The following is a 27,024-nucleotide window of genomic DNA, read 5'->3' as shown; positions in this document are numbered from 1 at the left end:
GCAAAGTCACCCGTAACCGGTGACTGATGAATCATCGCTTTGTTCAGGGACGAAAAATGAAGCATTGTTGGTTAGCCGAAGTAAAAGCAACCATAATCAAGCATTAAATGTATACAACAGAGGGTTGTCGTTAATATTCACAAACATGCCCTCATTTGAAATTTAATGCATATTTTGAAGAATCATTATCAAAAGTCAAAATTGTTGTGTTTTAAATATTGTATTTTATCTTTTAAAATCAAATATTTACTAGGATAGCACACTGCAATACACTCTATCGGCCCAAATCAATAAACATTTCCATGATGACGTAATATGCATGAAATATTAAATTCCTTTCAGCAAACATAATCGCCTTTGAGTTATTTTCATGTTTACCGTACCCCAATAATCTTTAATTTTACGCCATTCCGGTGCAGTGGAGCGAGCCAAACAATCCGCCCAGGAGTGTTTCGAAAGAAAGAATGGGAAGAAAATTCAATGACTTTATTAGTGCTAAGGCGCCACAAACCGATTAGGAAGCCGCCTGTGTTTAAGCCTGCCTGCCGGTAGCCGGCCGGTAGCGCTTCACTTAATGTGATTTTGCATCGGAATGTCGTACCGTTGTGTGTCCAGGTGTCTGGTCGTTTGTGTGTATGCGGATGCTTGCATACAAAAAGTCCAAAAAAAAAGCAAAGAGAAGGAAAGCCGATCGCAGCTCAAACTGAGACCAAGCACTAATTTGAGCACGATTAGTTTTGGATTGGTTTTGTTTTTTTTTTTTTTTTATTGGGACCGGGGGGAGGTTTCTTTGTCGGCAATGTTGAAAAGCACTGGGGACGAAAGTAGAACAGAGGTGGAGGTGGTCCGGTGAGGCAGAAGAATCACTTAGACGCATTCATTATCAATAAAGTTACAGATTAAAACAATTAACTGCTTATCGGTATCGGTCTACCATTTCGAGCTATGTGTCACCCCCGGGGGGCAGCGCGTCTATCAGTAGCTCCTGAGACCCTGCCATCCACCTTGCCGTGTGTGTGTGTGCCCTAGAATGATCGAATAATCGTCTGTACATCGGTACCGCGTGACTAGAAATATGGAACGAGTCCGCTCAAAGTGATGCCCCTTCTCGAAAGGAGTGTTTCTGAGGCTGACACGAGAGACGCTCGATACCAGGTTTCGCAGGTGGAGTGTCAATGGAATTTGGTTAAAATGAAGCAATTAAAGTCATCCATTAAATTGGTCACCCGTATCACGCAAATGCCGTGCGTTTCGTGCTACTACGATGCTGGAATCGGCTGGTAGCTCTCTGCTAGCCTTGTGTCGTTATGTTCTTATCGTCCAGCAGTGGCATCCCTCGCCTCGCCTCGATTGAGAATGATCTTTTGAAATAAAGCTTTCCGGTCGGACCGAACGCTTCTCTCCAATCTGTCAGCGTGGATCCGTGTTATGAGTTTTGGAGGCTCAGCATCGCAAACGCAACTGCCCCGATCGTACGATCGTCTGCGGGAGATAAATAAATTAAATGATTTTTAATAATGCTCTTATTTATTTTAAATTAATTAAAAGCTTTGGGTGTAGATTTAAGCCAGCGGCAGCGGAGTCTGGAAAACGCTCTCGTCTAAACCCGCTTGGGACCCGGTTGGAGCGATGCTTACCGTAAAGACATCACGTCCCAACCGGGGGGGACGACTCTGCTGATCATTGCAGCCTCGTTTGTCTCGCGCTGTGTGTGTGTGTGTTTTTTTGATCTCGATTTACGGTTCCGAGGATCGGGTTCCGAGGTTCGTTACGTTTTGTCGGCACTTTTTAGTTCGCCCTGCTGGAAGTAAGCAATAAGCGGGGCAGCGTACCTGCTTTGCACCGTTTCGGCGAGCGATCGAGTGGATCGCTCCCGCTGCACTCCCGGGAGTGGCATCGTACTTTGCGTAAGTTATGATTATGATAGAACTTTTTGAATTATTTTCTTTATTTAATGACAACCTGAAAAGCATTTCACCGTGTACCTGTAATGAGTCAGCAGTAGGGAGCAGGCAAAATGAAGTCCAATCTCTCCCGCTCAAGCAGGGCAGCTTGGCAGCGGAAATAATTGCACTGCGCATCTGGGGAGGGTATTGCCGTGGGTCCGGGCAAATGAATCGTAGCCACCCGGAAGGGTACTGAGGTATCAGTGGCCATCAGAAAGATGATTTGTTTGCTGGACGAAACTATACAGCTTCCAGCGAACAGAATTATGAATATTCGTATTCTGAGCATCTGAGCGTACAGGCTTCTGATGCTGCCTCCGGATGAAAGTACGATCTTCGTTTGGCAGCAGGACAGCAAACGCAAAAACTGTAGCAAATAGTAGAATGAAGCAATCCAGATGCATTGAAAGATTGCAATCGAATGAAAAAGAAAAGGAAAAGGGGAATGGATGGACCGAGGGAGATGAATTGATTTATTTCCGGAAGGCATCGCGCGAAGAAGATGAATTATGTCCCCTTGTCACGTCACATTAGAGGTCTAATAATATCGTCGAACCCGGCCGGAGATATAAATACTCGCTCGCCCGAACGCTGCAATGGCGAAGGCGGCGTGCCTCGGGTGCCGTATTTCAACCCGTTCGACTGCACCACCCGGAATCGGTAATCGGAAATTAAATGGGTGAGTTGCGATGAAAACTACATCTCTCATCATGGCAGAAAGCGTTTAAATGGTTCAATCAGCAACAACAACTGGCTGGAATTGTGGTGTAATCGTTTAATGATTTCGAGTTGTCGTTTTATAAATAAAGATTATTTTATGCTACCCTTAGCGCAGCTATGTTTAGTGTATGCTTGTTACATGTTTTCAAGTAAAGGGTCAAACTTTACCGAAACAAAGTTTAAAATAAATTAAACTGAATGCAAATGGTTATAAATCATACCGACAAGTCAGCTCCCGCCAGCCATACCTTATGAAATCTGACTCCCGCCAGCCACCTTCAAGCTATCTTTAGCGGATCTAATGCATTGTACCGTATTTTTCAGCCACCTTCTCCCGAGCAGCCCATGGCGCGAGCAGCTGCCGCCAGCAACATTTGACAGCAGGCAATGTCAAAGAAATGCAGCCAAAACACAAACAAGCTCCCCAGCGCTGCGAGTCCATCGCATTAGTGGACGGCCAAGCGGTTCGCGTGTACAATAAACTCACCGAGCGCTACCAAATATCACGCGCATCACCGTGCTGATACCGAAATTGCATCCCTTTCCTTCTTGGCGCCCGCTACCCGGGTGGGGTGAGCTCGCGGGACACTAAATACAGGGTACGTCACGTCGCGGCGAAATAATCCCACTGACATGCACTCTACCTAACTGAGAAGCTTCCGAAAAACTGAAATATACGTATATAAGCGAAACCGAAATCATCCAGGAGAACAAAAATATCGTTAAAACGCGCTGCGTCCCGTGTTTACATTCGAAATTCTTCAGCTCGAGTGTTACGCGACAAGGCCCGCAGCAACCCCCAAAATGCAACACGGTGTCATGGTACGGGAGGGGGGAAAGGCGAAGCATAAACGATAGGGTGCAGGAATGGGCTGTTCGCGCGATGACGGATGATGTTATGCGCCTTTTTTTGTTTTGTTTTGTTTTGTTGCTGCCGTTGTAGGAGAAGAACGGTTCAACGTAGACATCGTGAGTTTGCCCCCATCCTCCCTTAACTCCTCCTGCATTCTTCTTCTTACGGTGGGTGCGGTCCGCCAATGACCCGTACAGCACTGGAGCACGAGATGCCGCAGGAGGATATGGACGGTGGACAACTGCATCGTCATGAAGTCTAGCACGTTCATCCGTTTGCTGGCTTGTTGAGCTGGCGGTTCAGGAGAGTGTTTTCCAAAATAAAAAGCGGCCAAGTCATCGTTTAGCTACGATGCGGCTTTTACCACATTGTGCGGCATGGGGGGGAGGCCCGCGTACACCGTTCTGTTTACATAAGCTACCGAACTAAGGCACCGATCGCTGGCCAATGCTGGACGCTGAGCGGCTGGTGGATGGTTCGGGCCGCTGCATGTGTATTATGGAAGTGACGGATGACAAAAAGGGCTGGGCACGGATGTTGCCGGCCATGAAGAGGGCGATGATGACGATGTTGATGATGTTGATGAGGGCCGGTGGCTGATGCTTGGGCTGCTACAGCACTACGTCAGGCTATCGCTGCTACCGAACCGGTGGTCTACAACGGGGCACGGACCGATCAAGTTGATAGTTGTACGCTCAAGTACCACGCCAAGAGGTTGGTCTTCTTGCTCTGCTCTTTCTCGCTCGCACTCTCTGTTGCCCTTTTTTCCGTTTCATACTGCCCACTGGAGTTGGCTTTGTTGGTGCGGAAGCAGATACCTCTTTAACGGCAGTAGATGAAGCTACAACATTCTCAATTGATTCTAATGCTATAACGAGGGAAATGTAATGAAATTTAGAAAGTGAGGAGGAAAACTGCTTTCAGAGCTTCACAATTTTTAGTTTTAGCTATCAATTGAACTATCGTTTTTGCGTTCTCTCTAAGTAAGATCGTTTGTCTTAGCCAAGGAATCCTAATGCAATAAATTAATCCTATCTTACACATTCTTCAATTCCAATGAATCAACCTAGTACGATCTAAATCAGTCCCATCGCACGAGTGTATTCTGAGCATAAAAAAGAACATTCCGCTTCGTTCCTTTCAACACTTCCCTCGCGAGAGCGAGCGACGATCATGTGCAAAACTCTCGTCGCGTCGCTTACACGGCAACGGCAACTAGACCGATTGCCAACTTCTCGTCGAACGAAAGATAAATGTCCAGCAAACGGCACCGCAGTCTGTGGCCACGTCTGTCGCACCAGCGTGCACCGTCCATGGTCAAGCGAGGAAGCGACAGTGCAGCAGTCGCAACAACGACCAAGCAACGAAGACGACCGATCGAGCCAGAACGTACTGGCGCGACTGCTTGACAGATGTACTAGGCCCTCCAAACGAGGGCTACCACCAATCATCAGGAAGCAATAACAAGACAAAAACAAACCGACAACAACATACATCATTGAATGGCACTTAGCCCCCTTAGTCCCCGTGCCAATGTTCAGCGTGCGTCCCGTGTTAGCCATTTTGCACTCCACTCGATCGAGTGCGTTGAATCGACCGGACCCGCTACGGATCGGTGATTGCTGCAGTGTGTGACACTTTACACGCCAAACATGCTGGAGAAGATTGTTTTCCCTTCGCTCGAACCTGATTGGTGACAGCTCTTCCAATGGAAGCTGATTGGTGGCGTGTAGCATTACCGGGTTGGCAAAAATCGATCTCTGCAGCGATTCCCATATTGTTTTGGTGGCGATCAAATATTATCATTTATTGTTTGATGTCACACAAGAATATTATCGTTCGTCCCTTTCTTCTGAATTTGATTTATGTGTTATATTTTGTGTCACAATGTTGCCAATCATAGAAAAGATCGATAATTTTATGATCATTTCAAATCATTTCAGCCATCGTTTTATTCTTTCTACCAGACCCTTGGGATAAATCATCCTTTGTTGATGACTCGCGAAGCACTTCTCCAAGCAGCTATGATATGAAATTTTCTAGGAATAAACCTCCGCTAAAAACAATGTTTCATCAAACCGTAGAGCTCTTTTTGTGTACTTCAGTTTCCAATCCCTCATCAAAGATCCTAGATCACCTAATTTACCCTTCTTTTATCTACTCCAACCCGGTTCAAACTACAAAGTAATCGAATTAAGCGAAAAACTATAAATAACCCATCGACAGCCGGACTAAGCACGGCGGCGAGCTTTCAGCATTGCCGAGCATCGTCATTTTCATTTTCTTATCGAAACCATCGTCCAACTTTTACGAGATCTCGAATTTGGAGCTTCAATGTACTACGATCCAAACTCATAACAATGTTTAAGCATCAAATAAACCTCTATTGATAGGCTTTATGTTCGCTCTTCGGGATCGATTTAGCTCAAAGGCCTGGTAAACGGCCGGACCAGTTGCATCCCGTGTTCAAATTTATCGGTTAAAAGAGTTTTTAATCTCGTACCATTTATCGGTACGGTGGTGATAATTAATCGCACAAGCTCCCTGTGTGTTTGCGTCTTCCCCGCTCGCGCCATTTCCAACAGTTTCACGCGTATTTTGTAGGCTTTAGCGCACTGGTAGCAAAACAACAACGCAGCGTCCATCGCTGTCAGCTTCTCCCAGCTTGAATATGCATAAGCGGGCGGGTAAATGAGTAGAAAAAATGGTCAAATTCATCATTAAAAAAAGAAACGAGAAGCATCAAAATAACACTGAAAGCACACGAGTTTTCAAATTCACTAATTAATCCTTCGGCAGCATCGTCACGTTCGCCGCCACGGAACATAAAAGCTTGACACCGAAGCATAGAAAACCGATTGACAGTCACAGCCGAAAATTTTGCTGCCGGGCAAAGCTGAGAAGAAGAAAAAAACACAACGACGCGCCCCAACACGTGTCCCGGTACCAATCACGCAAAAGTCACCCTGCGGCAACACCCCAGCAGGTAGGATTTATATACGGTCTCGCATATTTATGATCGACCCTCAGGACGCTCCAGTCCCAAGCTTCCAGTGGAACCATTTGGAAGTGTGCAGGTGAGCAAGATATCAACCGCGGCACCGCGTGAATGTGTTAAATTGTGCATTTCGTTTAGCGGCCCATAGGATGGGATGATGAGCTCGGGCGAGTGAAAAAATAATAAATAAATAAATAAAAAACAAGATCTTCGGAAACTAAATTAAAACCTCCCCCCACATCTGCGGGAAAGGAACAGAATGATTGATGTTCAGCATCACCCAACGGCCACAACCGATGCGCTCAAAGACAGCGTTGTCTTTTATGATGACGCGCCCGACCAGCGAGTCGCGATCCCGTAGTCGATTTCTTGGCTAAACGAAACGATTTCAGACGAAACGTTTTTTACGAGCCCAAGCGCATCAAAGCGAATTTTCGGTTGCCTCTTTCACCCCGGGCCGGGCTATCCAATACCTCGCTCGGTGGATCATAAAATTGAAGTATTAAAATAATAAATAACCAATAGAGCGTACGCCGGAGCGTGTAAACGGTGCTTTCTGGTCGCAGTCAGCCGGGCTGGGCTGCGTACTGGCGGCACAAGACACGCGCAACATAAAGCACAGCATAATAAGGCCGAAAATCGAAATCTATCCATCGCACTCCCCTCCACGCTTCGCCGGTTCTAAAGCGACCCCGTACTCGTGAGCTCGTGTGCGTGTGTGAGCCAATTTTCATAATTTAGGATTTATGTCGGCGACAAACAAACATCCATAAATATGCGTACGGCCGGGGCCGTAGCGGTATCATCAAAATATTTTGAATGTGTTCGACATTCGGGAGTCGCTTTCAGTGGAGGGCTTCAGGGAACGGAGGAAAGCCAATTCCTTTGTAAGAAGCGGGATTGAACGATTGTGTGTGTGTGTGTGTGTGTGTGTGTGTGTGTGTGTGTGTGTGTGTGTGTGTGTGTGTGTGTGTGTGTGTGTGTGTGTGTGTGTGTGTGTGTGTGTGTGTGTGTGTGTGTGTGTGTGTGTGTGTGTGTGTGTGTGTGTATGTGTGTGGTTATGCTGTTTTGGGCTATCTTTCTTGCTCGTCCGTTTCGCTAGAACAAGTCTGGCGATGGTAAAAGCGACGAACCCGACACGACAATAACCCGACTTGTAAGCCTAGCCGAGCCGCACGCCGGCCGCACGCCAATCGAACGAGCTAGGCGAGTGCCCAAAAGGGGAACGATGGGCGCGAAAAAGGAATCTAGAACCAGTGTTCCCTCTCGATCGCAATTCGATTTATGGTGCTAAATAACTCGTGGATCTATGAGATAGTGATAGTGTGTTCTCAAACACATCGCACCGGAGATCCCGGCCAGTATCGGGACCCTCGTGTTTGAAAACGCATCAATCTTTCCAAGGCACGGGAATGGCTTTTAAAACACTTTGAGTCGCTGATTTTCAAAATAGAAAAAATAATGTAAAATTTTCACATCTTCACCGACAACGGCATGGTTCACATGCTCCGCACCACAAACCACACAAACCCGACTCGGTGTGTGATATCACACGTATTGCATACGCATTCCACTTGAATTCCACAAACGCCATCTCTCCCAGTTTGGATCCGTCCGTTCCAACCAAATGCTTGCTCGTTCTATTCAATCTAACAGGAACACACGATCACACATATCGAACTACACAACAAAAAACCGGTTGATTTCCGATCGCCCGCACTGGAATGCGAGCATAAACGCTCCGGTTTGGGTACAGGGCGCAGGGTTGTTGGTTTTCTTTTTTTCGGGCTGGTTGTTATGGGCAGCGAAAATAAAAACACTCCAGCCCGTTGTCATCGGTCCACTGGCACTGGCGATACCACGGACGAACCATAGCATGGGCGAGAATAAAGGAGTTGTAAGAATTTATGTTGTCAATTAATTATTGGAGTCAATAAATTTATTGTTATTGGTGGCTAAATATTTTCCCATTTATACACACACATACACACACACGCACACTCACACACCTACACCGCTATCGCCCTTCCGCGGCGCTCTATATAGTTAAAGCGGTAAACACTTTTTCCCGATATTGATCCCGTTTTCGACCGAATTGATGGAATTTCGAACGTTGCGCGTTGAGAATGAGGTGCGGTGGGAACGGTTGTCAATAGACACTTTGTGCTGTTTTTTTTACGCTGTTACACCGTCTCTTGCTCTGCCTGATCGTTGCTGGTGGTGCGTGTTGAAAGCTGAACCTGATCGGGGAGAGACTCCCGCCAGACATACAGGCAAGTAGATAAATTGTCGAACCGGTGCAAGCGTGCGCAGGGTTTCGAAACATGTGACAAAATTGATTGTGCTACACCATAACTTTGTTGGGTCACAGGTTTATGCCCACGAAAGCGATGCACTACCGAGCGTTACTGCTTGCGACACATTCGCGGTGAAATTGGAACCCTTAGGTACTCGCTTGACTCTCCGGGGGAAAAATCAATGTGCTGAATTGAAAAGAGTATGAAACAAGTTTTCTTTTAAAGAATTTCAATTAGGAAAAAGTATAACGTTTTATTTAAACGGCCAATGCAATACAAAAGAACCATAAAATGAACATATACAAATTCGTACTAAAATCATACCGATAACGCATACAATGTTCCTCCAACATTGTATCCGTTTTTGCAATTATCCACTCAACCGCTTATGCTGTCTTCCCCTTTCACCGATCCCTTCCAGGAGGACAAGCTTCTACCGGTGTCTATCAGACAATTGTCAACAAAGCAGACACCGGTGGCGAGGCGGCGAGGTGCCGCTTGCACACTTTTAGCTTGCAGTTTTGCTCCTGCCCCTTTAGAGGCGTGAAAGAGACACGAAGTAGTCTAAAATTTGAATTATGCACAGCGGGAAAATTTATTGCTCTATTAGCGCTCGTAAATCTTTCGAATTGCGTTTTGAATAACAAATACCAATATACGCGTGTGTAAAAATATAAACCCATAAAGAGGGAACGGCAGAGCGGGAGGAAGACGGGGGGGAGGGTGCCATTCTACCGGTCCACTATCCACGCTGGACCCACTTTAGTAAAGGACGGCGGTGTCCCTAAGCAGGGTGCGAAAAAGAAACAAATCAAAAACAAACGAAACCAAACGACATCCGCTCGGTGATGGTGCAAGCTGTCCGGGGCCAGAGACACTGCCAGCCTCACACCGAAGCCTGTCCGTACCAATGCAAAATGGAAATGGATTGGATACCTTTTTCGGCGGTGGCAGTAATGGTGGTGGAGGTGGTGGTATTGGCATCGGTGGCTGTACCACTCTGGCCTTTTCCTTTAACGCTTCCATTTATGCTAGCCCCGACGACGACCAGCGAAACCCGCGGGAGCCTTCCGGAAGGTGTGCCACGAACAGCGTGGCCAACTGCCTCACCACCCCAGAGCCCTGAAAGGGATACGGCGAAGTGTGACCGCTTTGAAAATGGTAACAAATGTACCGGACAATGTTAACAACGTCCACCACTCGGTGTCTTCACTCGGTCGGCCCATTTGGGGCTGTGTTGTGGTACGTGTTTCTGTTCTTCTTATCACGCTCCTTTGCCTTCGCCCGACCCCGTAGCCGGAAACGCGAAAGGTGCCATAGCCGGTGTTCATTATGAGCCTCGAGTCACGGCCGTCCCGCACGTGGCCCCTTTGTATGCTTTTAATTATAAATTAATTAATCAAGCTGAAATGGAATCATTTAAATAAAGCCATAAATCTACTAAATTAACCTGCCTAGCGTGGCGCAGCGCCGAATGGGTAAAGGCAGTGCTGTATTATTACCGTGGTAGTTTGCATGATTTTGATTACCAGAAGTAAGCCAAATATTTATAATAAATGGTGAAAGAAAAGGACTTAAGAACAAGTGTGTCCTGCTGCCAATATAAATGCCTGTAAATGAATTTTAAATAAATAAAAACAAACCCCTCTCTACATTTGTTGTTCGATTCCGTAACTAGTCAATCGTCTTGCTGTAAATTTACGACATTACTATAGATCCTAAAATAATTACTTAATTTTCCCTTCCCTTGTTATTGAATCATTTATAAAAATGCCACACTCAATAAGAAACGAGTGAAAAGTTCAGCAATTATTGATCGCTTCGTGAAGAATTGGTTGCCGCAGAGCAGCCATCAGAAACTTTGAAGAATGACTCAATCATATTTTCCCATGCCTCTCGTTCCCCTCTGCTTCCCCAGCAAACAGCATCCTAGACCTGCGCACTAACTTGCACGATTAGTCCAATTAGATTTGCCACCGAAAAAAGTGTCAGAAAAGTGTCGAAGAGGCATAAATTCAATTAGCCCCTTTTAATGCCCGGTCCGGAGCGAGGCCAATGCGCGTGAATGCGCAACAATTATCGGCGGCCCATTGGAACACACACACACACACACACACACACACACACACACACACACACACACACACACACACACACACATTTGCCATCCACACTTGTGGTGGCCACAAAATCAATGAACACCCCAAAACAAACCGAAACTCGAAACCCTACTGCCTGCTCGGCGCGCTCTAACACTTCGGGACCGAATCATCGGACGAGGATGTTGGAAGAGCGGTGCAACGGATCGTTAGAAAATAATAAATGAGCATGAAATGAACCCGTGCCCAATTGACCTTAATCGTGGCTCGATTCGATCGGGTCAGGCCGAGAAGGAGAAAAAAAGTGCCTAGTAAGCTTCGCGCCTAATGGCGATCCACGTCCGGTCCGCTCGGTGTTTGGTTTTCTAATTAAGCTTTGTTTAAGCCTTCATTTATCTTTATTGTCCTGGTTAACGAAATATAAGTTACATAAAAAGAACTACTCGAACGAAAGTGAATTTATGAAAAGGAAATTAAGATATTAATATACTAATAATTTTTATGATTTTTTTAAACTCGTTAAGAAACGTTTTTACATTATCACATTATTTACAAAATCCACATTATCAACCAGAAACAGTTTGAATCGTTTGCGTGCGTGTCACTCATTCCAATTGCACTACCCTTTGGTACCGATCGGTCCTCTTCATCTTATCCATTACGATTGGCGAGATCACGATCGTGCCTAATCCGTTGGGTAGAATTCGTGCAAAAGAAAAGCATCACATCCCCTTCTCCCAAAAACATTTACACCCGCTTCTCACCCTCTCAAACGGGACCGAACCGATCGATCGAAGCCTATAAAACCCACTGGAAGAGCAATTCATTAACGCAATTAAATTGAAAAATAAAGGTCCACCCTCAGGCCACGCAATGGAACCGCCGGAACGATTAAACCGCCCGGGTATCGATGACTATCGCGATCGGTGCAAACATCATCCCGATCCCATTTTCGCCTGCACAATACGTCGGCCATGCTTGGGCGCGCCAAACGTGTCAAGATTGCGGCTGCGATTGTCGATGCGAGTGCCGATGGACGCTCCCGACTGCGTTTGACCACTGTTTTATTTTTTTGTTCGATCGGAGCCGCCATTAAGTTTTGCGCACAGCCTCAAACACATGCCCACGGCACTGTGCCTGCTGGTGCTGCTTCGTGTTGACTGCTTTCGCTTTTCACACCCTTCCCGCCCTCGATCGCGATGGAGCATGATCGCATCACGATAATCATTATTTGATTTGGAACGAAACAGAAGCTATTAAAATTAAATAAATTTTGTCACGCGAAAATGAATCGCCACTGCTACCTGTGGTCACGCGGTGCAGAGCCAACCGGTGCAGAGCTGGGACTTGGTTGATGTGGATGTGTTTTTCTTTTTCTTTTCATGTTTTATTATTGGTTTTGTGCGTCTGCAATCGTGTGTGCAGTTTGGCTGCAGTGCTATGCTGGCACAGTGATGGTGTACAATGACCATACATGGACCGTAGATTTTATTTATTTAAATCGGACGAAATTTTATAAACATGATAAAATTAAATTAACGGAAAAAATACAATCCAACGAATAGATGAAAACCCAAAAAGAACTGCAGAAACAAGGAAACAAATTCCAAAAGATCATCTCCTCACTGTTACTACACCAACATGCTGCACTTCTAATTTTTCCCACAGTTCGCAATGCTTACACCACGCCCGCATTTACGCATCGCGCAGACACGCAGCGACATCCGCAGGGCGCACGAAGCCAAACGCCATTCCGCCCGTCCGGCACGGGGCCCGGGGAGTACGCGATAAATTCGCATCGTCGCGATTGCTTATCTATAATTCATATCTTAAAACAGCGGTGTGAAATATAATGAGCGAGGAGAGGCAAAATAATTGATCGCGCTTTCGAGGGATCCTCGCAAGCGGCCAGCCAGCGCAGGCAGCGCAGTCAGCGCCGGTCAGTCGTTGCCACCGTCTGGGGTTTGGTGGTTGGTAGGTTTTTCTCTTCCTTTTCCTGCCTGCCTGCACCCACCTTGCGCACAGAAGCGACGCGTGATTTGGGCGGCTCAGGTTCGGCCCAGGCGTGTTAGCACGACAGTTTAAAGTTCCAAATCGCCACCGCTCGAAATTCCGACACATCACACAGCCCCTCGCAACGTGTACATGTGTACGTGTGCGTGCCCTCGCACACGCTTTTAAATCTCGCAACCCTTGCTCGCCCTTGCCGCTTCCTTCCCGGCACTCTGCTGCACCGACCCGAGTGGCCGTGTAATTGATATAAATTAATTTATCTCACCGGAGATTAATTATACATGGAAAGATAATATTTTGCATCTGCCGCGTGCGCGCGCGCACATACACACACACCCGACCCGGACGATCCATTTGGTGGACCGTGGTCTTGGGGATCGTTTGTTTGGGTGCAATCGAACCAGCACACTAGCTGGTGGTAAACGGAGGGCAGAAGGGGAGCAGGAATGCTTAATGCGAATTCATGTGACGGTCGATGTCTTAATTGATGCAACAGACACTATCGAAAAGTAGAGTGCAACGGGGTAACCAGATTCCTGCAACGGCTGAGCGGGACACGCGTGTCGACACGCATGCGTAGGAATGCAAAAAAAAAATGTTTTGGAATATTTTATTCTTCTTGCGGTAATAGGAAGTCTAAGAAATTGGATGTTAAGGCTACTGAACGCTGTTGAATGTTGAATATTTGAGTTTGATTTTTGGCACAAGAGCTAGTTTTTAGCTAGTTCAAATTAGACAAAAACCCATAAAATGATCCACTAGATCATCTTAATATCTGACAGTTAAGTTTCTAATAGACTCGACGTGAATCATCTCTGCCTTCGGAGCGTCCCTAACCTTTAATAAAGCACTATCCTTTGAAAGGTTAGAACTGTGAAGCGGCAAACACTTTAAATACTTAACACTTGACATCACAAAAATCAACAAACGATTTTATCACCAACATGCCATCTGCGGAATTTCAACCCCACAGCGATGGCTGAATCATCTGCTTGGCCCGGAGTGTGCAAACCCGAAAACAGCTCCACCCAGTGTCCATCGCTGCAATGGATAATCTCTGTCCCCTTCCCCCCAAACTATTCCCCCCACGGCCCACCATCCGGCCACCCGTTTCAATGGCACAATGTTGAATCTTCGGGACAGTTTTAGTGCGGTCAGCCGGCATACTTTCCGGCTCTTAAATTATATGTTTAACATATATTTCCTCACGCTCGCACGCAGCCGATCGAGATTATCACCTTCAGCCACATTATCACCCGCGACATCGACGTAGATTTCAGATATCGGCTAACACGATCGGATCGGTTCGAACGGGATCGATTTACGGGGCCTTGTTTTCGGACTCGCCGTTCCCCCGAAACTGCCCCCCGCGCCGTCACAGATCCGGATGATCCAGTCTGAAGCGATACGAGTCATCGTACCGGTCGTATCCTCCCGCAACCACGGCACAACCCATTCGAATGCAAATCAGGCTAGCAGAGAAAGAGAGAGAGAGAGAGAGACAGGTGGGGGAGGGAGATGGAGTTGTTTTCTGATAAGTTTCCTTTTTTATTTGACGCGTGGCGCTGGCTGCATCGCTTGCTTTATAGGTCACACTCCTGTGTCCACATTCCGCGGGCGCATCGCGGCTGCATGTTTAAGATAATAATGCCGAAATTTCAATCACCCGTGCCATACCTGTTGTTGTGTGAATTCGTTTCCATCTCGATGTTTTTGGGGGTGTGTTGCTGCGTATTGTGAACATGCAATAAAATGGACAAAAACAACAAGGTTCGTTGCATGCGTCGATGGGAAAGTAAAGCCCAAAAGCGTTATCTCTACGTACCTAATCTCGTGAAACGGCAATTAATTGAATTGTTACCAATGCACTATCCCTCCCATCGCTTTGTTCGAGCGTGTCAGCGTAAACATCTAAATTAATTTTAAGGCCAAAGAACCACACACACACACACTCACCTAAGCAGTGCGATCGCGAATCGTGTGCCATTGTTTTCGCCTGCATAATGATGCATCGCTGATGCGCCCGGGTGGCATTAGTCAAGGGCCAAAGTCTCTATGGTTGTTCGGAAGGTTTGTCCTTTTTTTATTTCTCTCTCTCTCTCTCTCTCTCTCTCTCTCTCTCCCTCTCTCTCTCTCGCGTCACCTTTTAATACCGCTTCGCGCGTAGACCAATTAAATTTATGTGTTTGGCAGAGCAAATGCCAGCTTACATCATTTGATTTCTGTACCGGGGCGGTGTGGCCGTCCGTACTTGAACAATAGACGATGGAAGAAGGCGAGTGGCAGAAGGGCCACCATCCGCAACATCCGCACAACACCACACTCCAAAGGGTGCACACCCAGCACACAAGCACCGGAGCATATTCAGATGATAATAATTTGTTGTTTCGCCCGGTTTTTTTTCCCTTCCTCCAAACGAACGCGCGGTTCTCATGCGCCGTATGGGTTTTGTTGGTTCGGCATTATGGTGACCACCGTGTCTCGCGTCATTATGCTAGCCGTTTTAATCCCTTCAACCTCTTCTCCCGTGCAACCCCCTTCGGCTTTGCTGTTCTGTTTCCCCATCGATCATGGGATCGTTGTTTTCTTTCGGTCCGCTTCACTCTCTTCTCCTTTCATTTAGATGCTCCCCCGCGCGATCGGCAAACGGAGTGTGTGTGTGTGTTTTTTTTTTCGTTTCGTTTCTGTCGTGCGTGTGGTCGCATCGCGCCATGTCGGGATCTTTTTCAACTATTTGATAGCACCGTCCACCAGACATCTCCCCCGCCATCCACTTCATACCAATGTCGGGGAGTCGGCATGCTGGCAACAATCTGGCATGCCGGCATGGCGTACGAGCAAATTCGAAACCGAATCTGTATGGGAATGGGCCTGTTCGGAAGGTGTGAAAAAAGAGGGAAAAGATATAAAGCTCTGGACCGAACCTCACCCGTAACGCACACAAACACTCATACACACGATCAGTATGGGAAGGTAAGCTCACAACGGGAGGGAAGAGCGCGCGCGTCCAGGTCCAGCAGCGCGGAACCTCAAGCAGGGCTTGCTTCAATGCGATGCTATAATCAAAATTTACGTTCAATCATAATCGGGTGTGATTATCGCGTGTGTCCTTTGGCGATCGTGTACGTGCGTACGGTTTGCTCCGCTTGAGATTGACATTTCTGCCCCGAAGTGTCAGGCAAAGACCAACGATGTTGGAAGGTAAACAAATAAGGTTTTATCGTCCTTTAAGAGTGTCACACACCACTCTAGTTCATCGTTAAAACGTCGTTTTGCTTTCTCACGTCGCCAGATCACCAGCAGCGTTTGAGAACAGAGCATTCGAATTTGCCTCCAGATATGAAGAAACGGTCCACAGTCTAGAAAAACACACACTTTACGAGGGAGAGGAAAGAGATGTGGCAAATTTGGAGCATAACAATGAGGCATCTTCCTTTAAGTGAAGTAGATATAATTTACAGCAGCCGTAAATGTCATATTTGAGGATCACTTTCCACGATCGTGTTACTTTCAATTACATAAACGCTGTCTGTCTCCATCGGGTTTTCTGTTTTACTTTTCCTCTCCAAGTGTCTAAAACAAGCATTCTTTACCCTCACTCATGATTCACAGTCGCTCCAAACAAACGATGCTCTAAAAGAAGATCACATGCAGTGCAGTGGCAACAACCGTCTTCTCATGCACAACTTTATGCCGGTTTGTTGTTGCGAGTAGAATAGTGATTGTCATATTGTCACCCATGGTTCCCCTCGCGGGTCGAAACGGGTAATAATGTAGATTATGAGGATCGAGAAAAATAAAAAAGCGATTCCCTTCGATTCACCTCACACTTCTTTGGTGGCCCGCAGCGCACCGTGTAGAGAAATTTGGTTTTTGTGACCGAAATACCCAATGCTGGTGCCTGGATATGCTTAAATGAGCGAAAATTTATGATCCTTTGCTTGGCTGTTGGGTAGGAAAATATTGTGTATTGTTGCGTTGATAAGCCATTGTATTCTGCTTCCCTGCCACCAATGTTCACAATATTGGGATTTGAAAACTGGTTGCATTTAGCTTCGATTTTTTTTAAAAAAAGCTTTCCAATTAGGATTATGTTTTATGTGAAATGCTTCTTCTGTCCACTGGAACAAGACTTTGCTTTCCCATTTTCCCATCTCAAAGCTGCCCCTCCGCTCTGGCTTGCTGGCTTTTAATCTGGTGCAAGTACTGAAGCCGTGCTGAAAACGGGAAACATGTTCTATCTCCAGACATTTTTAATAACATTCGCTACACATTCTCACCCTTACGCAACAACCCAGCTGCCCAATAATTGGCTTGTCACACGTGAAGGTTGCTTGTAGCTCAAAAATAAACACAAAACGGCTTTTATCTTTTCTACGCATAACATAATGCGAAACACAGCAACGAGCTCCGCTACAGGAAAACACTCTCTCTCTCTCTCGTAGCCCATCTTCGACGAGGTTGCACTGGAACGACGTGTAACCAATTTGCCGCCACACGCCAAAACATACTCACTTACCCGCAGTGCGATCGATCGATCGATCTTCCCATCCGTCTGCCGGTGGACGGTACAGGAGTGAACAACAGTGCATCCCGGTCCAGCCGAAACAGAAGTCGCAAATTAAACGAGCTCGTCGACGGTGATGGCAAACGCTCAAGATGAGTGCTGCACAAAACAGACAGCAACGGCAGCAGCCGCAATAACAGCAGCATTTTGAATTTCAACAACACTAAGAAAATAATGCTTCAAAACTGAACACGAGTGAGAATACAAAGAAGCAGCAAAGGGTGGCAGAGAGCATCCCCCGGTTGATACACAGTCCCCCCCGCCCGCTCGGAGGTGATGTACAATCGAAGCGGAAATATGCTAAATTTATTGCATTTGCGAATCAACCTCCTGCTCGTATGCACCTTTTGCACCTTCCGTTTTGATCTTTGAGTTTTCGCTTCATCGCTTGTGCTCTGCCCGATTGGAAAAAAAGGGGGGGGGGGGGGGTCCTGCGCGTCCAAGGAACTGGTCCGCGCGAGGTTTGTTTAGTGAGTTGCTGTTTGTTTTATCCTTCCAGCTGACCGATCCCTCCCCGCCCAGTTGCTTGTTAGAATTGCTCGGCGATACCGGTAGCATACCTGCCGAACCAGTACCACGATACCAGGCAAAACAGGCATCCTCCAAGTGGGTTTTCGATTCTTGACCACTCTCCGCGGCTGGATGCTGTTTGGCTGTGTTATGTGCGCATGGGGCAAATAATGGCAGGAAAAAGAAGCGACTCAAGAAGCGGGCAATAAAAGCTTCAACGAGCCCCAACCGGGCGTCTAGCAAAAGGTGGCTAACCGTAAAGGTGCCAATGACTGCTACAGTTCTGGACATATTTATTTATCGATGGACGGGGCTGGAGTGAAGAAGAAGCCAACTCACACAAAACACCCATCACGCGTTATGAAAAAGAGCATTCTATGAGGCAAAACTGGGCTACCCTTAAAAATGCGCCGTATAGTAAGAGACAGGAATTTATGTTTAAAAAAAAAACACACACACACGTGAGTGTATTCTGTTTATTTCTTCGGTCATAAACCGTTTGGCAATGATGCTGCTGCGAGCAAAAGGGAGCAAACTTTGGGACTGCTTCCTTCCAGTAGCTCTGAACTGCAGTTGCATGCAGTTATGCTGCGGTGGTGGAAGCGGACAGCCACAGCCAAGTGTTGCGAATAATAATGGGCATGGCAATAAAAGTTGAAACGTTTCGCGACAGGACAGTGCAAAACAAATTTTTCCTTAACATGCAGCTCAATCGATGCGAGCTTCTTGCTGAGCTAAAATTTCAACTCCTATTAATAAGAAGCTGCTGTGTGAAATCGGACGAAAAAAAAGTAAATTAAATGATGCCACCATGCCTTAAAATAAAATGAACTCTTTACATGGTTCGAAACTGCAACACGATCAAAACTTTAACTCCCATTCCCTTGGCCCACCTGGCTGTGAGTAGCTCGGTAGCAGTGCATTCTTCACCTGCAGACCTACGGGAGATGTAATTCACTGCTACTCGATCCACTATTAGCAACACCATAGCCCAAGATGACACTCTCCTCCCGAATAGTGATCGCCAAGCGCTCTGGATTGCATGCTCGGTGCAAGTGCACACTGCCATTGCCGCTGCTACTGCGACTGCTGAATTATTGCCAATTCGAACCTCATTGGCGGCCGAGTGTCAGCTTGCGTACCGGCTCGCCATTAATCATCGCGCGTGATACACTTTTCGCACCACGCTGCTAGTGTCCTCGGGCAACTGCGACAGTTTTCGACAGTCGGGTCAGACCGAGAACAGAGCCAAAGAAAGAGAGAAAGAGAGAGAAAGAGTAGGTGGTCAAGAATGCTTCCGTTACGCGACAGCGCACCTTCCGCGGAAAAGATTAACGCGCAGATTCCATGCAAATTGTGGTGAAAATTGAACCAAATCAAAGAGAAAAACATTGCAAAGACGGTCATATATGATGTTTAGGAATCCTTTAAAATGATGTTTTTTTTTCATTTTGTCTTTTTTCTATTCTAAACTTAAGAAAATTCACGAAACACAAGCTGATATCGATTTCATATCCCGTTCAACGTGAAGAAGTAAGAAAACACGGCCTCGTCGAACAACCACACACACACACAAACCGATACGTAAACGATCTGCCCTCTGGCTGCGTCTACGCAAACGGCATTCGTGACATTGCAATACGTCGTTGCCGGGAAGGTGGGAACGGGGGTGCGGTCAAGTAATTCGATTAAATTAAGCCGCATTTATCAGTCGCACCTTCCGCCGGGATGGGAAGGTTTGGGTGCACCCGCGCTACTGACCAAACACCGCGCCGCCTCCCCCACCGCACTGCAGTCACGCAGAAATCGGTTCATTAATTTATGTTACAAACTAGACCTCATCGTTGAGACACCATGGTGAACATGGTGGAAAGTGGTCACGGTAGCGCGTTGATTGCAAAAATTTATTTCTAGCGTTCTCTCTAGCATTCTCCTACTACTCCTTTCGCAGGCGGCAGTGGTTTTAATTGGCTGCCGAAGGGTGCACACATTTCACCCAGGGCGCAGGAAAGTGATCCGGAAAACCGGTAGCAAATGGGTCACATTTTTAGTAGTACATGGCGAACGAAGGCACTAGCAAGGCTGGCGTTCGTATTTTCAGAACCTTTGCCAGTGCATTTATTTGGTGGCCGTAATTGGAGAGTGGACTGTGGTTCTTTTTTTCACTTTTGCTGCTACATATGGTGGTACTAAGCTTCTTAATTATTAAGAATTATGTTGTAAGCAGCTAATCGAAGGGAAAACAAATGGCGCCTCATTAATCGTTCATTTCGTATACGGATTGGGTTGCTAAGGGTAAAAAAAGCCGGAGGGAAGGTTCCAACAACTCTTTCTTTTTGCAGATACAACTTGATGCAATAAGTGTTAAAGCTTTGCCGATAACATGTTGTGCTGCCTTTCAGCATCGCATAGTATATTAGAAAGTAATATTATAAGAACATGGTCTTCAATTATTGTAGATGATTGTTAAAGGGGCATACAACATATTTAAATCCCCCCCTTTTATAAAAACAACCTCAAAAACAACCGCATTGTTTTTATCTCGTGCCTTTCAAAGCTCCTTTATCCTTTCTGATTGAGCTGTATCGGTGGCGATGAGAGCACTCACTCAGAGCAATCTCGGTGCCGATGCACTTCACTCCCCCGCGGAATAACTGTGCGGACAGTGGGAGTCCCCTCTCTTGTGATGGGAATTTGATACCTCGATGGATACCCGAGTTAAGCCGCTGCATTTTCAACCCCGCAAGGCTCGTTGGTGCGTCCCAAGGCTAAGGAACGGCTCTGAGTGACATCCGTCACTAATCTTTGCCTTAAGGTAATCATTTTATTGGCCAATCTTTTCGGGCCACTTCAGGCTACTAACGGACTGTTGTTTTACTGCTTTCCGAACGGTATATGAGATTTGTGGAGTTTTGTGCCCGATCGGTGGCTTATTTTTCTTTCGCTCTCTCTCTGAACCAACAACCGTTTTGATGCGGTCTTGTCGCCATTTGTCTTTGTTCGTTTGTTTTTTTTCGGATGGCTTCGCGAGCTTGATTGACCAATGCAGGGGGAAAGAAAATGGGGAGAAAGAATGGGCTAAGAACACTTCATCGAAAGCGTCGATCGTTGATGTCGGTACCGGAACACATAGTTGGAGATGAATGAAGTAGAATGCATTCGGCGATCAAAAACCCCTAACCCTACCAAAATATCAATGTTTTTTGTGGCCAATGTGTGTTTTAGTTTTTTTTTTTTTTTTTTTCATTGTCTCATGCACCTAAACGCCGAACCACCTTTTTGCTTTGTAGATGCTTCGTTTCTACAAACCATATCAAAGACATTCATTGGAAACAATACCAATGCCTTTTCACTCCAACCTTCCCCCGAAACGTAAGCGATGGGGCTCCAAATTCAACAACGATACAACATCTCAATCACGGTCGTCAAGAAAACTGTTGGCATACACGGGGGTAGAGAAACGGTTCGTTTTGCGTTAAACATGCCTGCATATAACACTCGGAACAGCCGTTCCCGTTCCCCGTTGTTGTTGATCCTTTTTTTTACGTGATGTCATAAATTTTTCTTACGACATAAATGCCTTCCCTTGCCAAGTGAGTGAAGCTGATCGAAACACGACCTTAAACAGCACACACACAAACAGCGGGACAAAAACAAAGCAAACGCTTCACCCAAATGCACTTCCACGATGCACGATGCAGTGTTTATACGCGATTGTAGGAGGGGAAACGAAAGAAAAGGAAAGAAAGCCAGTGTATTTGTGTGTGCAGTGCATATGGGAAGGCAATGTGGTTAAGGTGCGTGATGCTAATTAATTTGCATACAATTGTGGCTTTTGCTTAATTCAATACACATTCGATTCGAAATTGGCTAAGTGGCGTTGTGCAATTGGAGCGCGCAAAGTATAAGGTGCGCAAAAGCGCAATTGTGCACGTGCCGAATGAGGACGCTTTTGCTTTTATTTACAACGACGTTGGATTTTTGTTGTTTGTGGGAATTGAAAACGTTTAATCACTTTGTTTTCTTCCCCCCAAAACGATACTTGAAACAACCTTTACTCTTCTTCAGTCTACATTCACTCAAAACTCCTCGTCAGTGTAAAGTTTAAGCATTTGTTTGTATGATTTATTACATTTTCGGCATGGCGCTGTCACGTTATTTGTACTATTATTTGTAACGTTTCATAACGAACCGTCCATACGGTTGGTCCTTCATTTTCCACCACCAACACCAGCAACAGCATGTTAGGGTGCGTACCAGGGTTAAGAAACCATTACGAACCTTCGACCGGTTACCCTGGGGCCCCCGTGTCGGGGATGTCAGATATCGGAGCAATCGGAGCAGCGCAAGAACGACATTCGATATACAGCAACAGAAACAGTCTTCCCATTCTCGAACGCGAAACCCGAATGTTACGCATCGGACAAAAAACGCACAAAAAAAGGTAAAAAAGGGATGGAAGAGATTAAACCCTTACTCTTTCCACACGACCCGCCGGCACTGCTAAATGCTAAAAATGAGCTTTTCGTCCGTTCGGAGCAAACCAACCCCGATGCGAAGGCACAAACCCGAGTAAAGAGGAAATGCTTTTAAAACGCAAAACGTATAAAACCCCCGCTAACATTGTGCGAGAGGGGTGTGGGGGCTCATTGCGGGCTGCTGCTGAAAACGGGGGGGGAACAATTTTCGTTACTCAGTTTTATGATTATTTATTATTTGCATATACGATGTTGATTTCTGTGTTTAAAATGTGTATAAATAAAAACAGCGTACATAAATAATATTCATTAAAATTCACTTCATCGTGTTTTATTGCGGGCTATCATCTTGCTTTCGGGGCAGAGCCACGAATGTAGCACGCTCCGGGGACGAGGGCACTTTTCAGCTGCTCGGGATTTGCGGATTCCGATTTGCGAGAAGTCGGTGGGTGAAAGAAGGAGGAAGAGGAGGGATTGCAACCAATTCTGTATGTTCTGAGATTGCGGCAAAACCAATCTCGACCGTGGCTACCCTGTTCAGCAAGTGTCCTTTCCGGTCGGTATTTCGATTTCACATTTTCACCGTCCGTGCTGAACGATTACGACCGTGCGTCTGCACCGGTTCCGCCGCGTCCGCAAGAATTCCTGCTGAGTTTTATTTAGATTAGATTACGTACTTTCGGTTTCGGTTATGAGCTTCTGTATTTTTAGGGGAGGCTTTAAATGTTACGTTTTTAATTCAGTTTTTGGTCTGCCGAAAGCGCTTAACCAAACGCGGCAGCCCTGGCTAAGGCACGTTCGATCGCTTGCTGCCGTACTTGATCACGGTATTGGGCTCGTAGTCCGGCCTCAACGCTCGTCGTGCCGGTGCTTGAAGAGTCAGCAGTGGTTTCGGATGCCGCGGTAGTGGTAGCCGCTGCTTCCGTCGTCGTCGAGTTGTCCGAGCTGGAAGTCGTTTGGGCCTCGGTGGTAGTCGTTGCTTCGGCAGTCGTCGTTGTGTTGTCGCTGTCGGAAGCTTGTGTCGTAGATGCAGCAGCAGTAGTAGTAGCCTCACTAGTAGTTGCTGCGCTAGTAGTTGCTGCGGTCGTAGTTGCTGCGCTAGTGGTCGCCACTGTTACGCCGTAACGTTGTTGAATGCGCTGTTGGGCTATTTGGGCCCGCAGCTCCTGAATGGTTAGTGCATCTGCAACAAATGTCTAACGGAGAGATAATCGCTAATATTAGACTGCAATTGTTGGAATAAGAAAATTATCTTCAACTTAGTCCTAATTCGTACCAGGCACAATAGAACCACGACCACTGTAGGTGTCAATTTGCGACGGAACATTTCACCTCTTGTTGTTGTCTGCTTCAATGCTTCAAATAGACTGAATCATTGCTAGCCGGTTTAAATGTATTTTATAGAACACCAACAAAACAACTGAACAAATAAAACGCTTCACAAACGTCACAAAGTGCTCAAACCCATTCGAATAAGGCACTATGAATAATAATGAACAAAACACAACATCTTCTTAAACACGTGCACTGGAATGTGATGAAAAACAACCAACCATGCTAACAAGTGCTCTGAATGCAGCAGAAACGGAATCGTTACTCTTGCAGCCATCAGAACGAGCTGAGCTTATTAGCACCTTTACCGTTGCGCCGTTCATTTACCAAAAAACTACCCAATATTCCAATGTCCCATAAAGTTCGCTGCCATTTTCCGCCACTAAAACAAACAAAGTGCATCGTAAATTTAATCAACCACAATACGGCAATCATTCCCGGCTGCATCGCGAGCTGCTTAATGCCACGATTGCTTCCCCCTTGTGAGACGCGCTGGCCCCAATCCTAAACTAACGAATCTAATGGCCGGGACAGTTTTGGTGCAGCTTTGGCTTCTTCGGTTTGGGGTTAAATTATTCCACAAATAAAACAAATAGCTGCTTCCCCTTTGCGTCGCAGCAAAGGACCCGGTACCCCGTTCCGCCCGCTAAAGACCTGGCGAACAAACGATAACGATAACTTGCAGCATTCAAGCACGACCGAAAACATGCATTTCTGGTCGATTTTGCGTAATTATATCGAAATAAAATACAGCCCCGTTGCCCAAGTTGCAGGACGGTCCAGAACGGAACGCACTAAAGTCGGGGCCGGGCCAGACCGAAGCCGATCGAAATATTTTCGATGATCATCGAAATCCCAATAAAACAACAGACAACAACGGCAGTTATCGCCGGTAACAACCGATAACGCAAGCGCGCGCGGTACGGGTTTGACCGCTTTTTCTCCACTCCTCCTCCTGGCGTTGCGTGAAGGAGGTGCGGGAGGAGGTGCGGTGGCAAGCACCGGAGGAATTCGGATCCCGCGGGGTTCATTAACATTTCGTCATCTAATTACGGCGACGATTAGTATGCAAATTTGGGTGATGTTTTACCCGTCGACGGCACTTTTGCCTTCCAATGGTTACAGCGCAGCTTACCGAGCGGTACGGTGCATCTTCACCCCCTCCACACAAGACAGCGACAATCGACGGATCCGGGAATGCTGGGATCTGCTCCAGAACGGTAAAGCAAACCAAAGTACAAACCTCTGCGTAGACGCGTAGAGCAGCCTGTCAGCATTCGTTTGATGGTCGTTCGACAGCTATTTGGCAGCTTGTCCCTGGGGTAGAGCCACATCAACACCGAGCCTGTGGCCTCAGACAGGCCGGCAGGTGTGTTGATTATTTGAAAACATTGATTGTCTGCCGGTCTGGCTCGCGCCTGCTTGTTTGTTTCTTCTTTTATTTCGTGGCCCGAAGCCATCAAACGGTCGTATTATAAGTGGAGAGGTAGGAATGCATAATGAAAACGAAACACAAACTCACAATCAAACACAGTGCCCGATCGTTCGCTGCAAACCGCAACAAGCCGTAAATTATGTCATAATTAGCCCGGGACGTGCATAACGTGCACCGCAGCACCACACTCTAACACGCCGCCAAAAACGTCGAAATGCTTGTTACGGTTCCAAATTAAAGCCCCATCTCACCTTGAAGGGGACGCATCGTGCCGCAAGAGTCAACGTTGTCACCCTTTCCGGGAGGGCTGCAAGGACTAATCCTTCAGCACAAAATGGGTTGTTTTCGATCAGATCTCTTATCCGAGCAGGCTATCTTGTAACCGCGTCCGATCATCAAACTTAGCCGTGTCGTGCGAGTATTTTATTTTCACTTGTTTCACGGAAACGATTGGGTTTGATCTATAATCGATCATCTTGCGACATCGATGCCCTATCGGGTCGGGTTTTGTTTCATCTTTTTCCCCCCTATCGACCAAAATCAAGGGCTTAATGGGCCCGAAACTACAAACACTCCGTCGCTGTAAGTCTCTTTTATCTTTTTGGAGGGGGGTGGGACCGTTTGCCGCTTGTCCCTAAAAACTGTCCCCGCAAGATCGTTCGCTTACGATAAGCAACAGTTGGCACCGCACGTTCCGTCACGCGATCCATATCTCAATGTGTCGTTTGCTCACCTTCTTTTCCTACCACCAGTTCCATCCCCAGCGATTGCCCAATCCCGTATCGTGAATCAACTGGACTAATAACACAATTTGACTGTTTTTAATTGGCTTTAAATGAGCTGAAATTTTTCATAAAACTGCTGATTCTGGCACTCCGGCACACTGGCAATCCTGGCGGTTAGCTAGCCGTAAAAGGCAGAGAAGGAAAAACGACACCAACGCCGCGGCCCGCTGATAAGCAGATGTTGGATGCGGTTTCGCTTGGATTGCCTCGAAAGTGTCTCCAGGGGGTCTCTTCGGGTCCCCAATGTCCAAGGGACCAATGTTCGCTGCCCATTCAATCGGGAACGGATGTCGGATTGGGGCTTTTTTGGGGTGTATATGTTTTCGTCCCCCCCCCCCCCTGTTTCCAATGCACCCATTGGTTTTATGTCGCAACATTGGTTTGGTTGTTTTTCATTCTTCTTTCATTATTATTATATGAGCTACCTGTGGTGCTAACGAATTGTTTCAAGGCGTCTAGCTGTTTATTGCTTTCGACGTGAAGACCGCAAAAGACGTTCGCGGTTTGTGAACCGCTTGTTTGTTTAGTGGATGCTCATGGTTGGTCCAGTCGAAATTGGAACTTCATAGAAAAACAGGACCAATGCCAACCATTCCAATCAATTGAGTCACAGGTGGTTCAATGTTACATCTTTCCCCAACAAGAGTAAGCTTATAGAGTCCCCCAAAAGCTTTGCCGACCTCTCCACACACTCAATAAACTACATTCAAGCAGCAGAAGAAAACACACATTCACCTGGCGGACTAAAACAAACCAACTCAACCGAGCCATAAAACGATGACAACCATCAACCGGGTCGTCGAGCGGGTGTAAAATGATTTTTAATAAGCACATATACCGACCGGCAGTCGGGCCGGAACTAACGATTTCAGCTCCCAGTAGGACATTTGCCGCTCGTTTCGGCTGTGCGTGCAGAGTTAACCCGTGCCCGTGCATTAATTTGTCTAATCTTTGTTTTTCGCTGCTTTCCTTTAATCAAAACTCGGCCGCT

At 46.5% G+C, this 27,024-nt stretch overlaps 1 protein-coding gene across 1 annotated transcript; it reads right to left on the bottom strand.

The window, feature by feature from the left end:
- Positions 1–22,705: 22,705 nt before the first annotated feature.
- LOC120952764 (uncharacterized) lies at positions 22,706–24,965 on the bottom strand. The gene is made up of 3 exons (XM_040372253.2): positions 24,949–24,965; positions 23,758–23,848; positions 22,706–23,677 (listed from the first exon to the last, which is right to left on the bottom strand). The coding sequence occupies exons 1-3, from the start codon at positions 24,963–24,965 to the stop codon at positions 23,246–23,248; spliced, it is 540 nt and encodes a 179-aa protein (XP_040228187.1). The 3' UTR covers positions 22,706–23,245.
- Between the last annotated feature and the right edge of the window lie 2,059 nt (positions 24,966–27,024).

The sequence above is a fragment of the Anopheles coluzzii genome, chromosome 2 (genome assembly GCF_943734685.1).
Source record: "Anopheles coluzzii chromosome 2, AcolN3, whole genome shotgun sequence".
Classification (NCBI taxonomy): domain Eukaryota; kingdom Metazoa; phylum Arthropoda; class Insecta; order Diptera; family Culicidae; genus Anopheles; species Anopheles coluzzii.
The sequence above is the reverse complement of the archived record's forward strand: the minus strand, read 5'-3'. Positions and strand labels throughout refer to the sequence as shown.